The sequence below is a fragment of the Rutidosis leptorrhynchoides genome, chromosome 1 (assembly GCF_046630445.1).
Source record: "Rutidosis leptorrhynchoides isolate AG116_Rl617_1_P2 chromosome 1, CSIRO_AGI_Rlap_v1, whole genome shotgun sequence".
NCBI classification, from domain to species: domain Eukaryota; kingdom Viridiplantae; phylum Streptophyta; class Magnoliopsida; order Asterales; family Asteraceae; genus Rutidosis; species Rutidosis leptorrhynchoides.
In genome coordinates this window covers 219,588,989-219,608,672 of record NC_092333.1, presented here as the reverse complement: position 1 = coordinate 219,608,672, position 19,684 = coordinate 219,588,989, and the positions used below count along the sequence as shown (strand labels likewise).

Below are 19,684 nucleotides of genomic sequence, written 5' to 3'. Positions count from 1 at the left end.
TGATCCAAACCTCAAGCGGTCAAAACTCGAATGAACTTTGGAATGATCTTAGACTTTCTCATACCTCACACTAACTGCGACCAGAAAAAATCATTTCCCACCATTATATCAATCAAAAGTAAAACTATATAAATTTGTTAAACATAAGGAAAACAATATAAAAACAAACCATTGATATACAGTAGTAGTAGTAGTAGTAGTAGCAGTAGCTGCTCTTTTTATGGAACAATATATGCTTTAGTGCCATTACCTTAAAAAATGAATGCACATCACGAAAAATGATTTTTTAAATTTCATTCAATAAGTAGAAGCAAAAGAGCATCCAAGATTCAACATAAAAATTATTCTCAAGAACATGTTCTTATGAATAATAAAACCCGAAACTAACAAAATCAAGCAAAACACAAACTCAAAAACAATCAAATCAAACCTTTAATCAAGCAAACCTAACAAACTCAAACCCTAAACTAAAGGAATCTAATCTAAACACTTCAAATGCACATCTTAAACCTGGATATAAATCGTATACACAAAAGAAGTTGCAATACAACATATGAAATGTTTGCTTTATTTGAATGTTCATATATGCAACAACATATGAAATTGCTACTTAAACATCATTCATGATTATTTTAGCAATGGAGAAAATAAATATCTAAGTTTCGGGATAAATGGATTACATGTCAAATATACATTTTATACAACAAATAAATAGACAATCACACTAACTAATTATCATAAGATACAATAAATAATTAGACAATGCCAACCCAAGTGCCGTTTCAGCTCCATCAAAGCTGGTAGGAGACGATCGGAAGCTCTACATAAATTTAATATATATATATATATATATATATATATATATATATATATATATATATATATATATATATATATATATATATACATATATATATATACACACACACATAGAAAATATAAATAATTAGAGGCAACAACTTCAACCAATAAAATGATAAGTTTTCAGTTATGTTTTATCTGATCAGTTCAATATAGTAAAACAAAACAGATTAGCTTAAATGAAAACCAGTCAAATGGGTCAAAACTCAAATATAAATATTGCTTTGACCCATTAACCAAACTGCACAACACACCTATTTTACCACCTCTAGAAAGAAAGCAAGAATAAATGTAGTTAAGAATCGTCACCATCGTCGTTCTTCTAAATAGTGATATTGCAGGTGGAGGTTTCCGAAATGAAGTTGTAGTATCATGTTTTAAACCTTTTTGGATTAAGAAAAACAAAGTAGATGTATTTGATAGCCAATATGGCATATGATCATTATTATCTTGATCCTGCAACAAGGTGACCCATCATTATAGATGAAATAACCAAATAATTGTTTTTATTTAACTTGTAATTACAAAATGTACCTTAATTGCTGAACCAATCATTTGAATAAGTCGATCATACACACTCAATCTCCGATGAATAAGACATTCGCATATGGTGAAAGCTGCAATCGGTTTGCCTTGACTGAATTCGGCGTCTTTCTAAATATATTCGATGAGTGTGTCAACATTTGAGTATATACAACACAAGCACTAATGAATTAATCGTATCTTCTTTTAAAGAAAATATTAATAAATGGATAATAATTTGAGTATATGTTGTACATTTTGACCATCAACTTGTGGTTTTTTGAGGCTTGCTATCAGATTCATTAGTTGAATCCCTTGCAGCTGTAGATACAATAACTGAATTCTTAGTAGGTGTATCGATGTGCAAGGGTCATATGCAAAACAATAGCCCGAAAGATCATGTCAAACACCTTGAAAGAGAGCTACAATGACTAAACCATTAGCTTATTCTTCCAATCTTCAAATGACAGTGATAGACACCTGATGTGCTTTAAGATCCAAATGTGAGATAACACCTTAACACTAATCATTATGTCCTCCTTTGTAATAGCTGCACGATTTTCAGGCTTCCCATGCAGAATATGTTTCTCCATTTGCTAAGCTATAGGCATTCAATACACTATTTGCTGAGCTATAGGCATTTACCCCACCAATTCAAAAAACTCATCCATACCATCATTATATGTCTGCCTTTTGTGAAGGTATGATCTCTATTCTCTTGATCTCCATGGCCAAAAGAGAAAGTTTCGGTACTAACAGGCTTCGGTACTTACAGCTATTCTTATATCTTTCAGAATTTACCTTAGTGGAAGGTTATTTAAGATTCAATCTCTACATGAATATGTTCACTTTCTTTGGCAAGCAAGAAAGCCATTTACCAACCAACCCGCTATTAAGTATTCCAAGGTAATCTGTCATAAAGCAAGGATAGTTTTTTAACTGAGAACATACGTGAAAGATTGAGGAACATAAAGTGAAAAATAAAATCGTAGTTGCTGCACATGTCCCAATCGGAATATATGTATGAACAAACCCTAATTAAGGAGCAGTTTCAAAATAAATTCAAAACGATAGATCAAAATATATACTTTATTATATTATATTTGATATATAAAAAAAATTAGAAACGAATTATTAGATACTTATATGTACATAGCGCAAACGCGTCTTGAATCACACCTTTAGTTTCAATAAACGAAAAATGTCCCACTTGAAATCTCGGAAATTGAGTGCATCGATAAAGCTTCATGGTCAGCACCGAATCCAAAAGGATGAACCAGCATTTCGATTCCCAAGTTTCCATCAACGTCATGAATAGACTTAGGAATGAGTGAATTGTAATTCAAATACCGTTTTATGCCACCTGGATTCGAACTTCCATTCATAGTATACGTATCTTGTCTATCTGATAACAAAATTACACTATTGGCCATGTTGTAGCATTAGAATTGCTCGCAGTTCACTATCCGTGTTACCTAAAAACCCCATTATCAGTAATACTAAAAGATTTTACAACAGGGTTTGTTACCAATTATAATAGTTACATATTTTGTAACCCTTGGCAAGATCTGAATCCATTTCTCTTCGAACTTCTCCAACAAAATTTGTCTCATCAATTAAATGAGCTACAAAACCATGTTCACCTGGTGTCACCTTTATCAGATTATGAATTGTATAAGTAACTGGCAATCAACATAACATTATATTTATATAATACCTTAATCGATAACAAATTCAGAACCAAAAAGGAAGATCTCGAATAAAAACTTACCGTTAATTGTTGAACCTCGTAGATGCAATTTTCGATTGAATGTCGTGATGCTTCTGCTACAATCGAACGTATTCTTAATTCTGCAATAGCCTATGTTGTTAACCGACTGTGACTGGCTGGAGGCGAGTTTAGAGAGGCGAATGGGATTGAAGTGCATCGCCTCTTACCCTAATTTCAAATAACAGTTCAAGCAGCGGTGACGACGACGGAAAATCGTTCAATTAGATGGATTCAATTGATAGACTTTATGAAGGTTTCGATTGAATCACTGCAACGATTTGTTCCGATTGATTGTAGGTGTCGATAACCTGAGGCGATTACATGTTCCGATTGATTGTAGGTGTGGATGGCGATTGTAGCCTTGTAGGTGTCGACTAATCTGGATTTTTATTGCCCGTGTTTTTTGTTAATGTAGGGGCAATATTGGAAGGAAAGTTTTGATAGTGTACTTATTGAGTTATAATTATAGCTAAGGGTGTAGAGAATGGGTAGGTGACGGTAATTTCCTTGATTCAATGGTTGAGATTAGAGAAAAAATTTAAATGTATCTCTTTTTTGACTTTATTATAATGTATAGTAGGGATAGGGATAGGGATTTTGTAAATTTTGAACAAAATGAACATTTTAAGACAATTATGTTAAAGTTTATGTTTATATTTATGGTTTTCTTCTATATTTACACATATAATTTTTAGAATTCAATAGTTAAATGTATAAAGTACAATCCGATTAATCTTCGATTAATCCCCGAATTGCTAATTAATCCTTCTAAAGTCTCGACCGATTAATCCCCGAATAGCAAATTTTGCAACCTTGCCTATAATTGTAGCATTGAATGAAAATAAAATTCATCATGATAAGATATATGATACTTTGAAAAAGACTAATTATATAACAAAGTGTGAAAAATGATTATCAACGGTTAACCTAAAAACGACCATGCAATCGATGCCTTCAAACGAGTATGCAATCGACGCAAGCAATTGAACAACGGTGCACAGATATAAGGGTTTTCAGCATCGCTGCTGAATATGTACTATGAATATCACAGGCAATGGGTTTTTGAAGATACAAATGATGGGTTGCTAGTGTATTTAAGTTTTAACTACAAAAACAACCTTATTAACAACAACATTTAGCAAATCATCTATCTTCATAATAACATATTTATTTAGAAGCATAGTAATATAGATAAAAAGTATAATATTTTATTTCAAAAGAGATTAAAGTTAGCTCAAATATACCATACTAAATCATTGGATTCTTACAGATCGATATCATATATAAAATAACATATTCATTAACATTAGTTGGCATACCTTTGGGACCCTAATTTTATACCAACTGATTTAATAACTTTCACATTTTGTTCATATAATTGTAAACAATAATATATATACAGCTTGTGCAGGTATTAGGTCAACATGTTAGATATAGAAGCATGTGAAATTTCCCTATGCTAAGCAACACAGAGAAAAAAAAATTGGAACAATAAACCACATAAAGAAGCAGCAAGGTAGTTAAAACATTAAACCACATCGAAGGCGTGCATATATGTAGCAACTTGTGAGAGAAAATTTGCGGTAAAACAACTACATACCTTCAGACTGAAAATGAATACACACTTCGGATGGTAGTCATTCATTTCCACCGGTAGCTGAAGGCAACCCGTGCATCAATTTTTGGATCAAACAAAGGAAGTCGAACCTACAACATTAAATATCAGCAAAAAATTTGTTAAAAACACAGTATGCCTTGGATAATAGTACTATAAAGGTAATAAGAAAAACTAAGATGCAAAAACTCTCCACAAACACATAGACCATTATATAATTTACAATCAGTAAAAGGAAGCAGAGTTAAGCATCATAACCATAACACACAAAAAACAAACATGGAATGGAAAGTTCTAAATTTACCGTGAAAAATAGAGAGAATTGAAGACGGTCTAAAGCTGAAAATGGAACATGATGATAAACATATTGAGAAATGTACATGAGACAAAAAGAAACAAAAGAAATTACACATACACATGTATGTTTAATTAACCGAAAGCTACATTAAGAACCAATTATGAACAAATTAACAAAGAACAAAGGCAATTGAAAAGCACCATTATCAATCCCAAAATCCAGACGAAGAAATTGCAAGAGGTGAAAATAAATTTGACGACTTCAAATAGCGAGAAATCGTAATCACTTCGGTGAGCGCCTGGGACCTTGAGCGCTTCGGTCACGTACAAATCAGCTTCTGATACAAACTATCTTTATTTTCAGATTCTATATCATTATGATAAGTGAATCATCATCCAGCATCACCATCATCGTCATTATCTTCGAAATTGATCTCGGAATTATCTTCATCTTGAAAACCAAACAGTGTGATTCCATTAAATCAAACATACATATACAGATAAACACCATAATAAAACCAATAGTGAACTAATTCACAGATACAATTGTACAAACAAATAAACAACGATAAATTTTATATATAGAAAACCCATAAAAAGAATACCGATTACCATTGGTGAAAAATAATGACAATTCCAACAAAGTATGCTCCAATACAACTATACAACAGCAACAACAATGTAACTCATATCTGAAAAAATAACAATATACAGTCAACATGAATGCAACCTATATATGGAAGAAATTGAACCTTTTTGTTACACAAAAAAAGAAATAATGTTTAATTTTTCGAATTGGTAAAGAATAAAAGTTGTTGAGATGATGATGATGATGAAGAAGTCGGTCTTACCTCTGCCACCATCGTCGTCGCTATCGGTGTCGCCTCGGAGACCACGATGTTAACCTTCGGAGATGCCACCACCGATTCACGGCGTTAACCTCCGGAGACGCCACCACTGATTCACGACGTTAACCACCGGAGACGCCACCACCGATTAATAATTGGAACTGGAAAACCCTAAATCGACCTCCAAATTCCATAGTAGAAAAGGTAGGAGAAGGAACGTACCTGAAGGGTGGTGCCGCTGACAGCGGTGATGGTGGTGCTTGGCTGTGACGGTGGAGTTTGGAGGTGATGGTCAGTGGTCCCGCTAGTGGTTGGGGGCGAGAATGAACTGTTTTTTTTTTTTTTTGTTGTTGTTTTTGTCTGCTGGCTGTGTGTTTCTATAGGGTAGTTGGGATGTCGTTTTGAATTTTTTGGCAATAAAACGACCAAATTCCAGGTGCTGTGATGGTCAGTGGTCCCGCTAGTGGTTGGGGGCGAGAATGAACTGTTTTTTTTGTTGTTGTTGTTTTTGTCTGCTAGGTGTGTGTTTCTATAGGGTAGTTGGGATGTCGTTTGGAATGTTTTTGGCAATAAAACGAACAAATTCCAGGTGTCTTTTAGTAGATAAGGGTAATAACTAATTGTTTGCATGAACAAATAAATGTCGTTGCATGTATTCATTGGATTAATTCATTTGATTGTAAAATTTGCATGTACCAGAATAAATAATTGTTTGTTTGATTATTTGTTGGTACATATTGCAAATTTGTGATGAATTAATGGTGAAATCCATGGGTTATACTCATAGATGTATCATCTTTCATGTAGGGTGATTTCATATATATCTGATATAGCGGATATGATATATATGATGGAAAAATTGGTGTGTGTTTTAATGGGTATTTTCATGTATTTGTAATTACATGTATTTTTTTATCATTAAATGGTACTAAATAAAATGACCATGAAGGACTTTATTTATTGATAAGTTATGTTCATAAATCATTTCATGGTTTATGGTACAAGTTAGTGAAATTATATTTTAATATGGAAGTAGGATTATAAGATGCTTAATTGACAACGGATGTAATTTATGCTTTGAAAATTGGTGGTATGATGTATGTTACTACATCAAGTGACCAATATAGCATATGTGCTGCAGAGATTAAGCGTATATTGTGATGTGGCTTAAGTATTTAAATACTTGTAATTGTAAAAGTCAACCATAGATTATGGTTTAACTCACAATGTGAATCCTTAAGGCATATTAAAAGTTGTAATTGAGTTTACTATTGATCAAGTTGATTATGCATCTACAAGTTGTAGGACTTTACACTTGGTATAGATGAGGTATCTTAGATCAAATGATTGATGTTGAGATTACTGACATTATAAACTTATTGTCATTACTTTTTGGTTCTAGAAGTGGATTGGCTAAGGAATATTTATAATAATAATCTTACCATCTAATATAATAGTACTAATTGTGTACATAAGGATAATGGGGATACATTATCAACGGTGTACAAATTAGTGGACATGTGTAATGACTTATAAATCAATTGATTTGAGTACTCACAAGTTTCTTATAGTATAATGAGAACTTGGAAAATCTTTGGTTAAAAGAAAATTGATTGAAGTCTATTAAATGAAATTAAAAGTTCATGGTGATCTATGTAATGTGATATGACTAAGGCATGTATAAAAACGAATTTCTAGACACTTATGCCTTAGACAAACTATGTTTCGTGGGTTTAATCACGAATGAACTGATATCTATGGATTTTGTTGGGTCACAACAAAATTTGACAAAATCACTTGACAAAAGAATTAGCCCGAGACTTAGTGCACAAGTTGGGCTTGGTGTGGGATTGAAGTCCATTAAATCTTCCAAAGTGAGACGCCCAATTCCTTTCTAGTACAATGCTAGGAGTTGAATTCAATGAGGTAAGCTTACTTTATGAAGATTAAAACACATAAATATTATGATCCCAAAGTATGTGTTTATACCCGTAAGTTGAAGAGGTTGAAGTTAAACTTCTTAATAGTTCTTTTGAAAAATTGCATATGCGGGTGCAAGACTAAAAGAGTTACCTATGTGAGTATGAAGTTTGCCACTTCAAAGAAGCTTGGACTTGGCTTCCTATATACTCATGAATGGATATGGACGCATGGCTTATAAAAGCGTGAGAATAAACATTAGAGAAATGTAAGAAACTGATGTGTATAATATAATATAGTGTTTAATGAATTGAAGGGTTCAATTCTTCATGAACACCCCGATTTTTGAATTCTCGTAAATATTATACTAAGTGGAAATTCAATTCTTCATGAACATTTCCATTTACGCATTAGTTTGTGTGTTTGTTCGAGTTATTTAGTAAATCAAAGGGTTTCACTAAAAAAAAGGGAAGGGGGGGGGGGGATTGTTGGTGATTTTAGTATTATCGGTCATTTTGTGTAATAAAGTGATTTACTTGAGATAAGGGGATTTCAAGTTAAGCTCAAATACGAGTTAGGAGAGTGTGGAGTGCACACTTGTATAAGCCTACTTGATTAATCCATGTGAAAGGTTGTGCTTTTTAGTTAGTGTCTTTTTGACCAAAAGATACAACTATTATGAATTAGTGTCACTCTTCATGAAAAGGTGTAACCATTCATGCTTACCTTTTAGCCAAAAGGTGTACCAATTCATGGACACCTTTTCACCATAAGGTATAAACTTTCATTCTCTATAAGTAGGGAGTGCGTGTCTCATTTTCTAGATTGATGAAAACATGAACATGCACAATAAACAAATTATCTATGTTCTTGACTTCCAATTTTGTCTATATTGAAGTTGTGCCTTTGTCTTATCCCGAATAAAGATTTCGTGTAACCTTAAGGCAATATATGTATAGGGTCGAAATACTTTATCGCGAAAGTGATTACACGATTTATAAGTTTATCCCAACATTCAAACCCTATTAACCAACATATGGATGGATATCTTCCGAAGTTGGAAGCTTTATTTAACATAAAGGTATATGATACTTACTTTGAGCAAAATGCAATTCGATACTTTGAGCAAAATGCAATTCTAAGTTTTATGTTGGTTATAAAAGCAAATGTAGAATCGATGATTAATGTAATTATTAGGAAATGTTTCCTTGGAGTTTTTTTAGGTATGCTTTCTGAACGCAAGTATACCTATATATGAGTTGAGGTTTTCTTAGTTACCACCTTGTTTAAATGAGAGATAGGGTGGCTGTAATTAATTGTAAAATTGATGCACCACGCTATTTGCGTTTTTATGATATGCTATATTGATCTGGATTATATATATATATATATATATATATATATATATATATATATATATATATATATATATATATATATATATATATATATATGTAAAATTTTTATCTTACTTTTTTTTAGCAACGCCTCACTCAAGGCTCTTCTCGACCAAGAAAGAGAACAAAGAAAAAATGATCGTGAAAAGGCAGGTGCAGCCTTGACAGCCGCAATACAGAGGGTTAAAGCAGAATCTCAGGAGGAATTGAAGCGGCTCTCGGATGCTTCTCTTAGACGAGAACACGAGCAGCAGGAAATTATCAATAAGCTTCAGGTTTGAGAATGGTATTTTATGATGACAAAGTGATTTTCTAGCTGTGTCTCAACACAATATAAAAATAGATTAATGTTCACGTTTTCAGGAATCAGAAAAAGAAAGGTGTTTATTGGTGGACACCTTGCGATCCAAATTGGTAAGTCTGCACTGCTCTCTCTCTCTCTCTCTCTCCCTCTCTCTCCCTCTCTCTCTCTCTCTCTCTCTCTTTTTTTTTTGTAAGCAAGACCCCAAAGTTGTAGAATTAATATGAGGATTGAATTGGTAAGTTTGCATTACGACCTTTATTATGATGTTTGCATCAGTTAGATAGATCTTCAACCCTTAATTCTTTGTCATATTTTGCTTATACAAACAGGAAGACATTAGACAGAAATTGGTTGGGTCTGAGAACAAGGTCCGTCAACTCGAACCCCAGCTTTTTCAACAGCAGCAGGTTTCTTCCATTGCTAAAAAGGTATGAACCTCTCCTAGAATTGCATATACCATATAATATTTGATAGGGTTCTATATTAATATTTTATGGCGGTGTATGATCATCTGTTCCGTAATTATGCATTTTTGCAGAAGGTAGAAGAACTTGAGCATGAAACTAGCAGGTTGAAGAAGGAACTTGAAAGCGAAAAGGTAAGTAGGGTTGTTGTACAATTATTTCATGCTATCTGTATGATATTTTTAACCAACACCATTAAGAACCTTGAATGCGCATAAGTGTGCGTTGTATATGACAAACTATTCCAGCACCATTAAGAACCTTGAATGCGTAATATGTGTGGGTTGTATGTGACAAACTATTACTTTTACTTTTTCTTTGCTTTCATATGTATAAGCTAATACTTCATAACATTTTCTTTGAATCATACTGTATGTATACTTAGTATTAATTAAACCACAATGCTTGGGTGGCGGCTTTAGAGGATACTGTTCATTGCAGTACCCACCATTACCATTAAAAGGTTTATTTTTGTATTTTTGCAGGCAGCTAGGGAAGAGGCATGGGCTAAAGTTTCCGCTCTTGAACTTCAAATCAATGCTGCAATGCGGGATCTTGAATATGAAAAGCGTAGGCTAAAAGCTGCCCGCGAAAGGATAATGCTTCGGTAAGAACTTCAAATCTTATTAGGTTAAATTTTATGCTATAGCTAACATGAACATTTAGAATTTGTATTCCAAATGTTATATTTCTGTCAGTAATTAAACTAAATGAGCTGATGCGTGCGTAACAATACATCTTTTACCCTCTAAATTTATACAAGATTCAAACACTACAAATAAGCACACACAACTAATGAGCACTTAGAACCCGGTCATTATAGTACTTTAATGTAAGTATTCGTTTCAAGTTCGTCCCAAGAGAGCGGTGTAAGTCGGATAATTGAAACTATTAATTGTCCTAGGGTTTGTTTGATTGGGGGGGGGGGGGGGGGGGTTGATTGATATCAACTAACACTAAAACTTGCACAATTAAACAAACCTAAATTTATCAATTAAACTAATAGCAAGAAACAAGTAGCGAAGTATTAAAACTTAAAACAATTAACTAAGACGTGTTCACTTATCTAATCCTCTGTATGCTTTGACTTGCCCCGTTTTGCCTATATTGCCATCTCATTAGTTGTTGAACTATTAATTGTTTAACATCACTACTAAACCTCAAATCAAATGATACTCCACGAATTCACATAAGCTTTATATCTTAAGATCGAGTTATGCATGATTTGGTCATTGAGATTGAACTTAGGTTAAAATCACTTAAAACCTCCAACTATCGAAATCACTTAAGATAATTGGCATTACTATGTTGACTAGAGGCCAATTGAAAACCAACCTAGATCAAGAACACAATCACTTGCAATTCCTAAACTAGTTGTCTAGATTACCTAAGGTGTTGAAGCACATATTGATTCACTTCTCAAATCACTAAGAGAGCTACACAACATATGTAATCAAAGTCAAGCCTAAAACAAACTCATAGTAATGGATCTTTAGCCAACTCAACAACACATGATCATGTAATTCATTTAAACAACAATAATCAATTGATTAAGGGCATATCTTATGCTTAGAGATTCATAGATAAGCAAACACAAGAGATTTAGCCAAGCATGGCAAAGATTACACTAGCAATAAGCATAAAAACATCAATAAATATCATCTTGAGTGATTATAAGTAATTAATTCGAAGCTAGATAAAGAAAAGTAGAGATTACAACTAATTAGTGCAAAATAGATAAAGCAAGGTGGAAATTACAACCCAAAATGATAAAGAGAAGAAGATCTAAGCTATAATCATAAGATAAACAAGAACAAAATCAATTAAACTAAAGCATTCATCATTACAAGTAAATTGGAGAAGAACTAGTGTTAAAAAGGAAAGAGATTACAAAAATGGAGAATGGATGATGTAGATCTAGCATCTACCTTCACTAATCTTTGACTTGGAACATGAAATTAGGCCTCGATCTTGATGGATTCCTGATTGGAACCCTTTTAGGATTTCAAAACGGCCTAAGGAACCAGCTCTCTCACTTAAAAACCCCAAATTTGCTTTTATAGGTCGGCTGAATTTTCTGGCTGAATCAGATGCTGGAGCGACGCTTTTGAAATCAGGAGCGACGCTTTTGGGGTGCTAGAGCGACGCTTTTGAAATCAGGAGCGACGCTTTTGGGGTGCTGGAGCGACGCTTTTGGCTACTGATCTTTTTAACACACATTTTAGCACATAGGGGCGCAGCTTTTGACCTTAGGAGCGCCGCTTTTGACCCTGGAACTTCATTTTCACTCCAAAACTTCACTAGGTTCATTTTCTTGACCCAATGGTTGATTCCTTAGCATAAATATGAACTTTTAGACCACTTTTGTTCCGAAACGACTAAATACCACAAACCGCTCACTAATCATCACAACCCGTATCGAAATGCCACGAAAGTAGGGAGATATTGCGAAGATAGATATGTATATTTTGAGCAATATCAAATCCCCCACACTTAAGCATTGCTTGTCCTCAAGAAATATAGGATCAAGAACTCTAAACTCAACCATCAATACCCAAACTTGTAGTCTCAAGCTTAAATGCAATAAAGATCAAACCAAACTTGCATTTCAAATAAATATGGCCAAAATGCAAAGTATTACCTCAAAGCACTTGCCATTCTTCAAATCATCACTTAAACTTGAGACTTGGGCAAACTCTTCAATCAACAATCAAAAACAATCTTCAATCTTCTCAAACTCAAACCTTCAAGCAATAACATCATCAACTTCAAACAATCTCTTCAACTAGCACATCTTCAAGTCTTCAATCCTCAAATACTAACACAAACATAATTCAAGCCTAAGTCTACCCGAACCACTCATTCCCCCGGCCAAAGTCAACTTCATCTACGAGGAGGTCATCAAACACCAATCAATAAGTATCAAATCTTTACAAACTCGAACTAGACCTCCTTGAAATTGACCAAATATGTAGGATTCACGGGATAGCCATAAACTCATCAAACAATTCAATCTCAATCTATCATCAACTAACTCAAACAAGCTCAAAGTGTACTCAAAAATGTAAAATGCACCTCGAAATGAACAAGGGCCATGAAAATCATAAACATCACCACTAATCATAAAATAATGCATCGTGTAGAGAATATGCTTCCGAAAAGAATGCTCACCTCATCAAACTGCGTTGGCTATCCCTCTTTCACCTCCATGCCCCCAAAACACCTATTTTTCGTCAATTCCAAGAATGATCGTCAATTCCAAACATATATCGTCAATTCCAATTGATAATCATCAATTCCAAGTATAGGGTTAAGGTGGGTGTGCCAAAGGTAAGGGACTGGTTACCCCACCTTTATTGGTCAACCCGGGCTCGGGCCAACCGGCACTCATCAAGCTTTCTATCACAACTCTATGGTTTCTCTCATAGTAGGGCGAAAGCATTGATGGAGGTTCGTGGAATTAGGGCCCCACGTTGCTAAATAAGAGAGTCCGCCAATTCCAAATTTTTGAAGCACTAGGAAGACTTTAACTTCCTTTCAAATAATCGAGCTTGACTTGGGAGACTTTACTCCCAAGCTTGGAATAACATAACTTGGAAGACTTTACTTCCAAGTTTGGAAGACTTTACTTCCAAAACGAGATGATGCTTATCTACTTCCCACATAACAAGCTTTTATGCTTATTTTTAGAAAATGTAGGAAGTAGTTACTACCTTTCCGTTAATTGCAAGCGCAAGGGTGCCATAGCTTTTAGATATGGGTTGTGTTGTCTAGCAACACTAGCACGAAGCCATTGCTCCTAAAAAGGATAGCACTTTGTGAAGCTCAAGGCTCCTCTTCCCACGGTACTTAGGATAGATAAATGTAAAATGGTGTAGATTAGGAAGTCTCCTACACCAAGTGAATTAACCATTCAAGTTTATTTTTGAGACATAAGAGGGTGGACTTTAACCATCGAATTTTTAAAACCGAGAAGACTTTACTTCCCCCACACTTGAATGGAACTTTAACCATTCAATTTGAAACTTGGAACCAAAAATGAATGGAACTTTAACCATTCAAAACAAGGTAAGTTATGGCTTAATTTTGACCAAAACTTTTCAACAATTCAACAAAACACTTAGGAAAATTTTAAAATTAGGTCATAATTTTGTTTAAAGTTAAGTCCACGAGAATTTATCTCTCCCCCCACACTTGAGATCATGTAATGCCCTCATTACATTAAATCAAAATAGAGTAATAAATTCGAGTGGGCAAAATTGGAAAAGAGATAGAAGTACCCGAGACTAAAGGCCATTTCCACAAGTAATTGTCAAATTGCATGAAGTTATCATCACATATCCGCATCGCCATACTTTCTTTAGCTTTGATTTTGATTAACGAGTCTTTATCTTGACTCGTCCCCGTCTTCTCAACATTCCTTATTGGGGTGGTTCTCCCCCACACTTTATCGGACGACATGTGAAATCGGTGGAAAAAGTTCCACGAATCAAGAGAGTGAGCCAATCATTAACCCCTCGGGTGGTGTATAAGAAGAGAATAATCTTCTTCATTTGCATGAAGAAGATTGAACCAACCCAAGAGTCAACAATTGACTCTCTTCCAAACACGGTTTTGAACACGAGGTTCGCTTTCTTAATCGGCTCACACAAACATGAATCATCAACCCCGGGTTGCAAAACCTCCTTAAAATCATCTATACCATACCCAAGAGGATTGTTATACACTTTGAAAGTTTTGGGTATGATATTCTTAACTTCATCTCCTTCATCATCATCATCTTCACTATCATCATCACTATCATACTTGCCATCACCAAGTGGATTATCATGCATTGTAAAAATGTTAGATGTTGGCAAAGTTTCACTCACTTCATCATCTTCCTCATCACTCTCACTAACTTTTTCATACTCATTATCGTCATAATCTTTATCCTCTTCATCGTCTTCACTCTCATCGTCATCATTGGTTATCAAAGATTCGGGTACTTGTGCCATCTCCACTACTTCGGTCTTGACATAAAAGCTATCATCATCATCATCATCATAAAAGACCCAATTTCTTGACCAAGAAGTAGAGACTACGGGTGAGGTGGGTGGTGAAATGGTAGTGGATACAAAATCTTCAAGGAAAGGGAGCATGGAACACACGGTTTTCTCTAAGCTTTGAAATGAAGCGTGTTGAATTTCTAACATTTCTCTCAAATATCTTCTTTCATGAATTAGAGCCTCCATACGGTTAAGGTGGGTTCTCACAACGTTTAAGAATAATTCTAATAAATTCGGATCGATCTCCTCTTGTTGTTGATCTTGGAATTGATGTTGAGAAGGATCCCATGTCGAGTCATATCCCTCATAACAATAGTCCATTGGTTGACTTATAAAGTCAAAATTAGAAATAGGACCATCATCACAAGGTTGATCAATGGTGGTGAAATCATTCATGTAACTATCATCATAACCCTCGCCTCGATAATATTCATCATAAGTACCACAATAACCATCCGGCTCGAAAGCTTTCCATTGATTCATGTAACCGTTGTCATTCATACACCCATTATCAAAATTACCCATGTAACCATCACTCACATACCCATAATCGTCATTCATACCCATATAATCAACATTGTTGCCCAAATAACCATTTTCATCGTTCATGCCCAAATAACCATTATCCAAACCTATGGGACTTGAGTCTCCCATCATTTGTTGATCATATTTTGCGTTTTTTGATATCAAGTAGTCACACAATGCATCATACTCCGCCATCTAGCTTAATCACACCACAAACAAACAAACGTTTCTCCGGACACAAGCAAATATAAATAAAAAATAACTTTTGCAAGAATGAAATTCTTACAAAAGGATCGAACAACTAAAAGTTTAAACCAACTACCCTACTTAGCTAACCGCTCCCCGACAGCGGCGCCAAGAAAGTGTTGATGCGTGTGTAACGATACATCTTTTACCCTCTAAATTTATACAAGATTCAAACACTACAAACAAGCACACACAACTAACGAGCACTTAGAACCCGGTCATTATAGTACTTTAATGTAAGTATTCGTTTCAAGTGTGTCCCAAGAGAGCGGTGTAAGTCGGATAATTGAAACTATTAATTGTCCTAGGGTTTGTTTGATTTGGGGGGGGGGGGGGGGGGGGTTGATTGATATCAACTAACACTAAAACTTGCACAATTAAACAAACCTAAATTTATCAATTAAACTAATAGCAAGAAACAAGTAGCGAAGTATTAAAACTTAAAACAATTAACTAAGATGTGTTCACTTATCTAATCCTCTCTATGCTTTGACTTGCCCCGTTTTGCCTATATTGCTATCTCATTAGTTGTTGAACTATTAGATGTGTAGCATCACTACTAAACCTCAAATCAAATGATACTCCACGAATTCACATAAGCTTTATATCTTAAGATCGAGTTAAGCATGATTTGGTCATTGAGATTGAACTTAGGTTAAAATCACTTAAAACCTCCAACTATCGAAATCACTTAAGATAATTGGCATTACTATGTTGACTAGAGGCCAATTGAAAACCAACCTAGATCAAGAACACAATCACTTGCAATTCCTAAACTAGTTGTCTAGATCACCTAAGGTGTTGAAGCACATATTGATTCACTTCTCAAATCACTAAGAGAGCTACACAACATATGTAATCAAAGTCAAGCCTAAAACAAACTCATAGTAATGGATCTTTAGCCAACTCAACAACACATGATCATGTAATTCATTTAAACAACAATAATCAATTGATTAAGGGCATATCTTATGCATTAGAGATTCATAGATAAGCAAACACAAGAGATTTAGCCAAGCATGGCAAAGATTACACTAGCAATAAGCATAAAAACATCAATAAACATCATCTTGAGTGATTACAAGTAATTAATTCAAAGCTAGATAAAGAAAAGTAGAGATTACAACTAATTAGTGCAATATAGATAAAGCAAGGTGGAGATTACAACCCAAAATGATAAAGAGAAGAAGATCTAAGCTATAATTATAAGATAAACAAGAACAAAATCAATTAAACTAAAACATTCATCATTACAAGTAAATTGGAGAAGAACTAGTGTTAAAAAGGAAAGAGATTACAAAAATGGAGAATGGATGATGTAGATCTAGCATCTACCTTCACTAATCTTTGACTTGGAACATGAAATTAGGCCTTGATCTTGATGGATTCATGATTGGAACCCTTTTAGGGTTCCAAAACGGCCTAAGGAACCAGCTCTCTCACTCAAAAACCTCAAATTTGCTTTTATAGGTCGGCTGAATTTTCTGGCTGAATCAGATGCTGGAGCGACCCTTTTGAAATCAGGAGCGACGCTTTTGGGGTGCTAGAGCGACGCTTTTGAAATCAGGAGCGACGCTTTTGGGGTGCTGGAGCGACGCTTTTGGCTACTGATCTTTTTAACACACATTTTAGCACATAGGGGTGCCGCTTTTAACCTTAGGAGCGCCGCTTTTGACCCTGGAACTTCCAAAACTTCACTAGGATCATTTTCTTGACCCAAGGGTTGATTCTTTAGCATAAATATGAACTTTTAGACCACTTTTGTTCTGAAACGACTAAATACCACAAACCGCTCACTAATCATCCCAACCCGTATCGAAATGCCACGAAAGTAGGGAGATATTGCGAAGATAAATATGTATATTTTGAGCAATATCATGAGCCTTGTGGATACAAATGAATACCATTCTTTCTTTGTAACGATCACAATGGACCGACGGTACAATTTCACGTGTATCTAATAATAGTAGAGGTGGACAGTTTTGACCGTTTCACTTACATGTTACATGTGGAGAATTAAGGCCTTAAGGGTATGTTATTGTTTTATCTCTAATGGGTGAAATGGGGGAAAAATATAGGGCAATAGGGAAACAGGTCAATTGGGTCTAAAAATGTAGTTTTGATTCATAACAATTTTGTTGATCATTTGTTCTGGAAGTTATAGATTAATATTGTAATTTGTAATCATATTTGACACCATTCGTTTTTAAAATAATTTAAACTTATAACAAAAAAAAGTGTTATGGGTGAATACAATCAACCCTGCCTATATGCTCATGTTAAATGTATGTATGTTGCTACCGCCTTATGCTGGTATCGTCTTTATCCAAGAGTTCTTGGTTGTTTACATTAAATGGTTTTTATGCAGGGAAACACAGATCCGGTCATTTTATTCTACGACAGAGGAGATCTCTAGGTTATTTGCAAAGCAGCAGGAACAGTTAGAGTCTATGCAAAAAACACTAGAAGATGAGGAGAATTATGAGAACTTATCAGTTGATAATGATATAAATTCTAACGTTGATAACCAAAATCCGATAGATTTGCTCCGTCAAAGTAAAGAAGCAATTGGGTCTCAGTCCAGTAGCGGGATGAAAGCAGTAGATCAAGTTCAGACATCAAGTTACGAAGCTAGTGCAACTGAGAATCATGACTGTGATGCTCGAAATCAAGAAACTTGTGAAGATACTCAAGAAGCAGAGTTTACTAGCTTTGACCCTTGTGCTAAGGGTCCGTCTGGATCTGATATTGATGGCGAGAATACCGCAGCAATTGAAACAAAACAAGTTTTGGAAACCAAAACCCAGGGGCTTGACCAACATATTGACTTGCACAAGTTAAATGCTCGGGATACAATGGTGATGGACAATGAAGAGGAAAGAGTTGAAACTGACGGCGATAAAATACACCAATCAAAGGAGCCTGTTGAAGAAGATACAAAAGCTGGAGACACCATTATAACAGCTAACCTGTTGGCTTCTGAAGTTGCTGGGAGCTGGGCTTACAATGCTACTCCTTCATGCCACGGAGAGAATGAGTCTCCGGGAAGTGGCGGTGGCAGCGGCGGCGGTGGTGGTGGGGTTTTGCACAATTCTGCTAGTGTAGCAGCTAAGAGCCAAACTGGTGTTGTAAGGAACTTTGAGCATGAAGCACTTACTAAAATGATAGGGGTAATAGCCCCGCAGATGCAGGGGAAATTTGTTGGTGTTATAAAGAGTGATAGTGAAAAAGGCATTGCATCTAACTCAGATACAGGAGATTGCACCGAGGATGGTAGTGGTGAATCTGATGGGGTACCATCATATAATGACAATAAAGTGAGTGAAGCAATGGACGAGGATGATAATGATGACGATGGATATGAATCTATTGTGATTATGTAATATAGCAGTAGGATGATGATTGAGTATGTAAATGTAAATAAATGAAGAACACACTTGTAAATAAAGCTTTTATTTAGATAATGAAAATGGAAATTGCAGATACAAAATCAGAGAGACCCAAACCTATGGAAATCTCCTGCCTAAATCAGAGAAGGACCAACTATTTGGTTCCTTCCTGCCCAAGCCAACAATGGCTGAATACAACTCAAGTAAAAAATACCATGGATGACATGTATATATATTATTTCATCAAAAACAAAAATAATAAACTAAATTCATCTCAGCCATTCATTCGGATCCATTAATCTCAGCCCTCTATCTCTTTATTCTTCTTTTCATCCTTTGTATGATGATCCTTATCACAAGCTCACAAGATTCTCTTGAAACTGCATCAAATAAATAAAGGTATGGTTACTAGATCTGATTGGATGAAATTAAACTTGGTTATATCACTGGTCCTAATCAAACTGACCGCTTTGATTC

The 19,684-nt window shown here is 34.9% G+C and overlaps 2 protein-coding genes across 9 annotated transcripts; one reads left to right on the top strand and one right to left on the bottom strand.

The window, feature by feature from the left end:
* Positions 1–955: 955 nt before the first annotated feature.
* On the bottom strand, positions 956–6,252 carry LOC139868310 (myosin-14-like). 8 transcript variants are annotated; one of them, XM_071856670.1, is made up of 10 exons: positions 5,918–6,252; positions 5,679–5,758; positions 5,268–5,517; positions 5,074–5,108; positions 3,155–4,861; positions 2,912–3,036; positions 2,563–2,805; positions 1,639–2,294; positions 1,396–1,515; positions 956–1,317 (listed from the first exon to the last, which is right to left on the bottom strand). In XM_071856670.1, the coding sequence occupies exons 8-10, from the start codon at positions 1,684–1,686 to the stop codon at positions 1,009–1,011; spliced, it is 477 nt and encodes a 158-aa protein (XP_071712771.1). In that variant the 5' UTR covers positions 1,687–2,294; positions 2,563–2,805; positions 2,912–3,036; positions 3,155–4,861; positions 5,074–5,108; positions 5,268–5,517; positions 5,679–5,758; positions 5,918–6,252; the 3' UTR covers positions 956–1,008. The 8 variants fall into 8 exon arrangements, with proteins under 8 accessions (XP_071712771.1, XP_071712774.1, XP_071712750.1 ...); XM_071856673.1 differs by having other exon boundaries at positions 2,563–2,788; XM_071856649.1 differs by having other exon boundaries at positions 2,563–3,036; positions 3,155–3,971; positions 4,755–4,861.
* Positions 6,253–7,816: 1,564 nt separating this feature from the next.
* Positions 7,817–19,430, top strand: LOC139894633 (uncharacterized). The gene is made up of 8 exons (XM_071878039.1): positions 7,817–7,840; positions 9,333–9,506; positions 9,595–9,645; positions 9,865–9,963; positions 10,074–10,133; positions 10,485–10,606; positions 18,187–19,197; positions 19,301–19,430. Exons 1-8 carry the CDS (start codon positions 7,817–7,819, stop codon positions 19,428–19,430), a joined length of 1,671 nt encoding a protein of 556 aa, XP_071734140.1.
* Positions 19,431–19,684: the final 254 nt, after the last annotated feature.

Excerpts from the sequence above, each read along its gene's own strand:
- LOC139868310 (XM_071856670.1), bottom strand. The coding sequence starts at position 1,686 with ATGAATCTGATAGCAAGCCTCAAAAAACCACAAGTTGATGGTCAAAAT. Across the intron at positions 1,516-1,638 it reads CACAAGTTGATGGTCAAAAT|AAAGACGCCGAATTCAGTCA; the intron begins GTACAACATATA and ends GAATATATTTAG. Across the intron at positions 1,318-1,395 it reads TGATTGGTTCAGCAATTAAG|GATCAAGATAATAATGATCA; the intron begins GTACATTTTGTA and ends ACCTTGTTGCAG.
- LOC139894633 (XM_071878039.1), top strand. The coding sequence starts at position 7,817 with ATGCTAGGAGTTGAATTCAATGAG. Across the intron at positions 7,841-9,332 it reads TAGGAGTTGAATTCAATGAG|GCTCTTCTCGACCAAGAAAG; the intron begins GTAAGCTTACTT and ends GCCTCACTCAAG. Across the intron at positions 9,964-10,073 it reads TTTCTTCCATTGCTAAAAAG|AAGGTAGAAGAACTTGAGCA; the intron begins GTATGAACCTCT and ends GCATTTTTGCAG.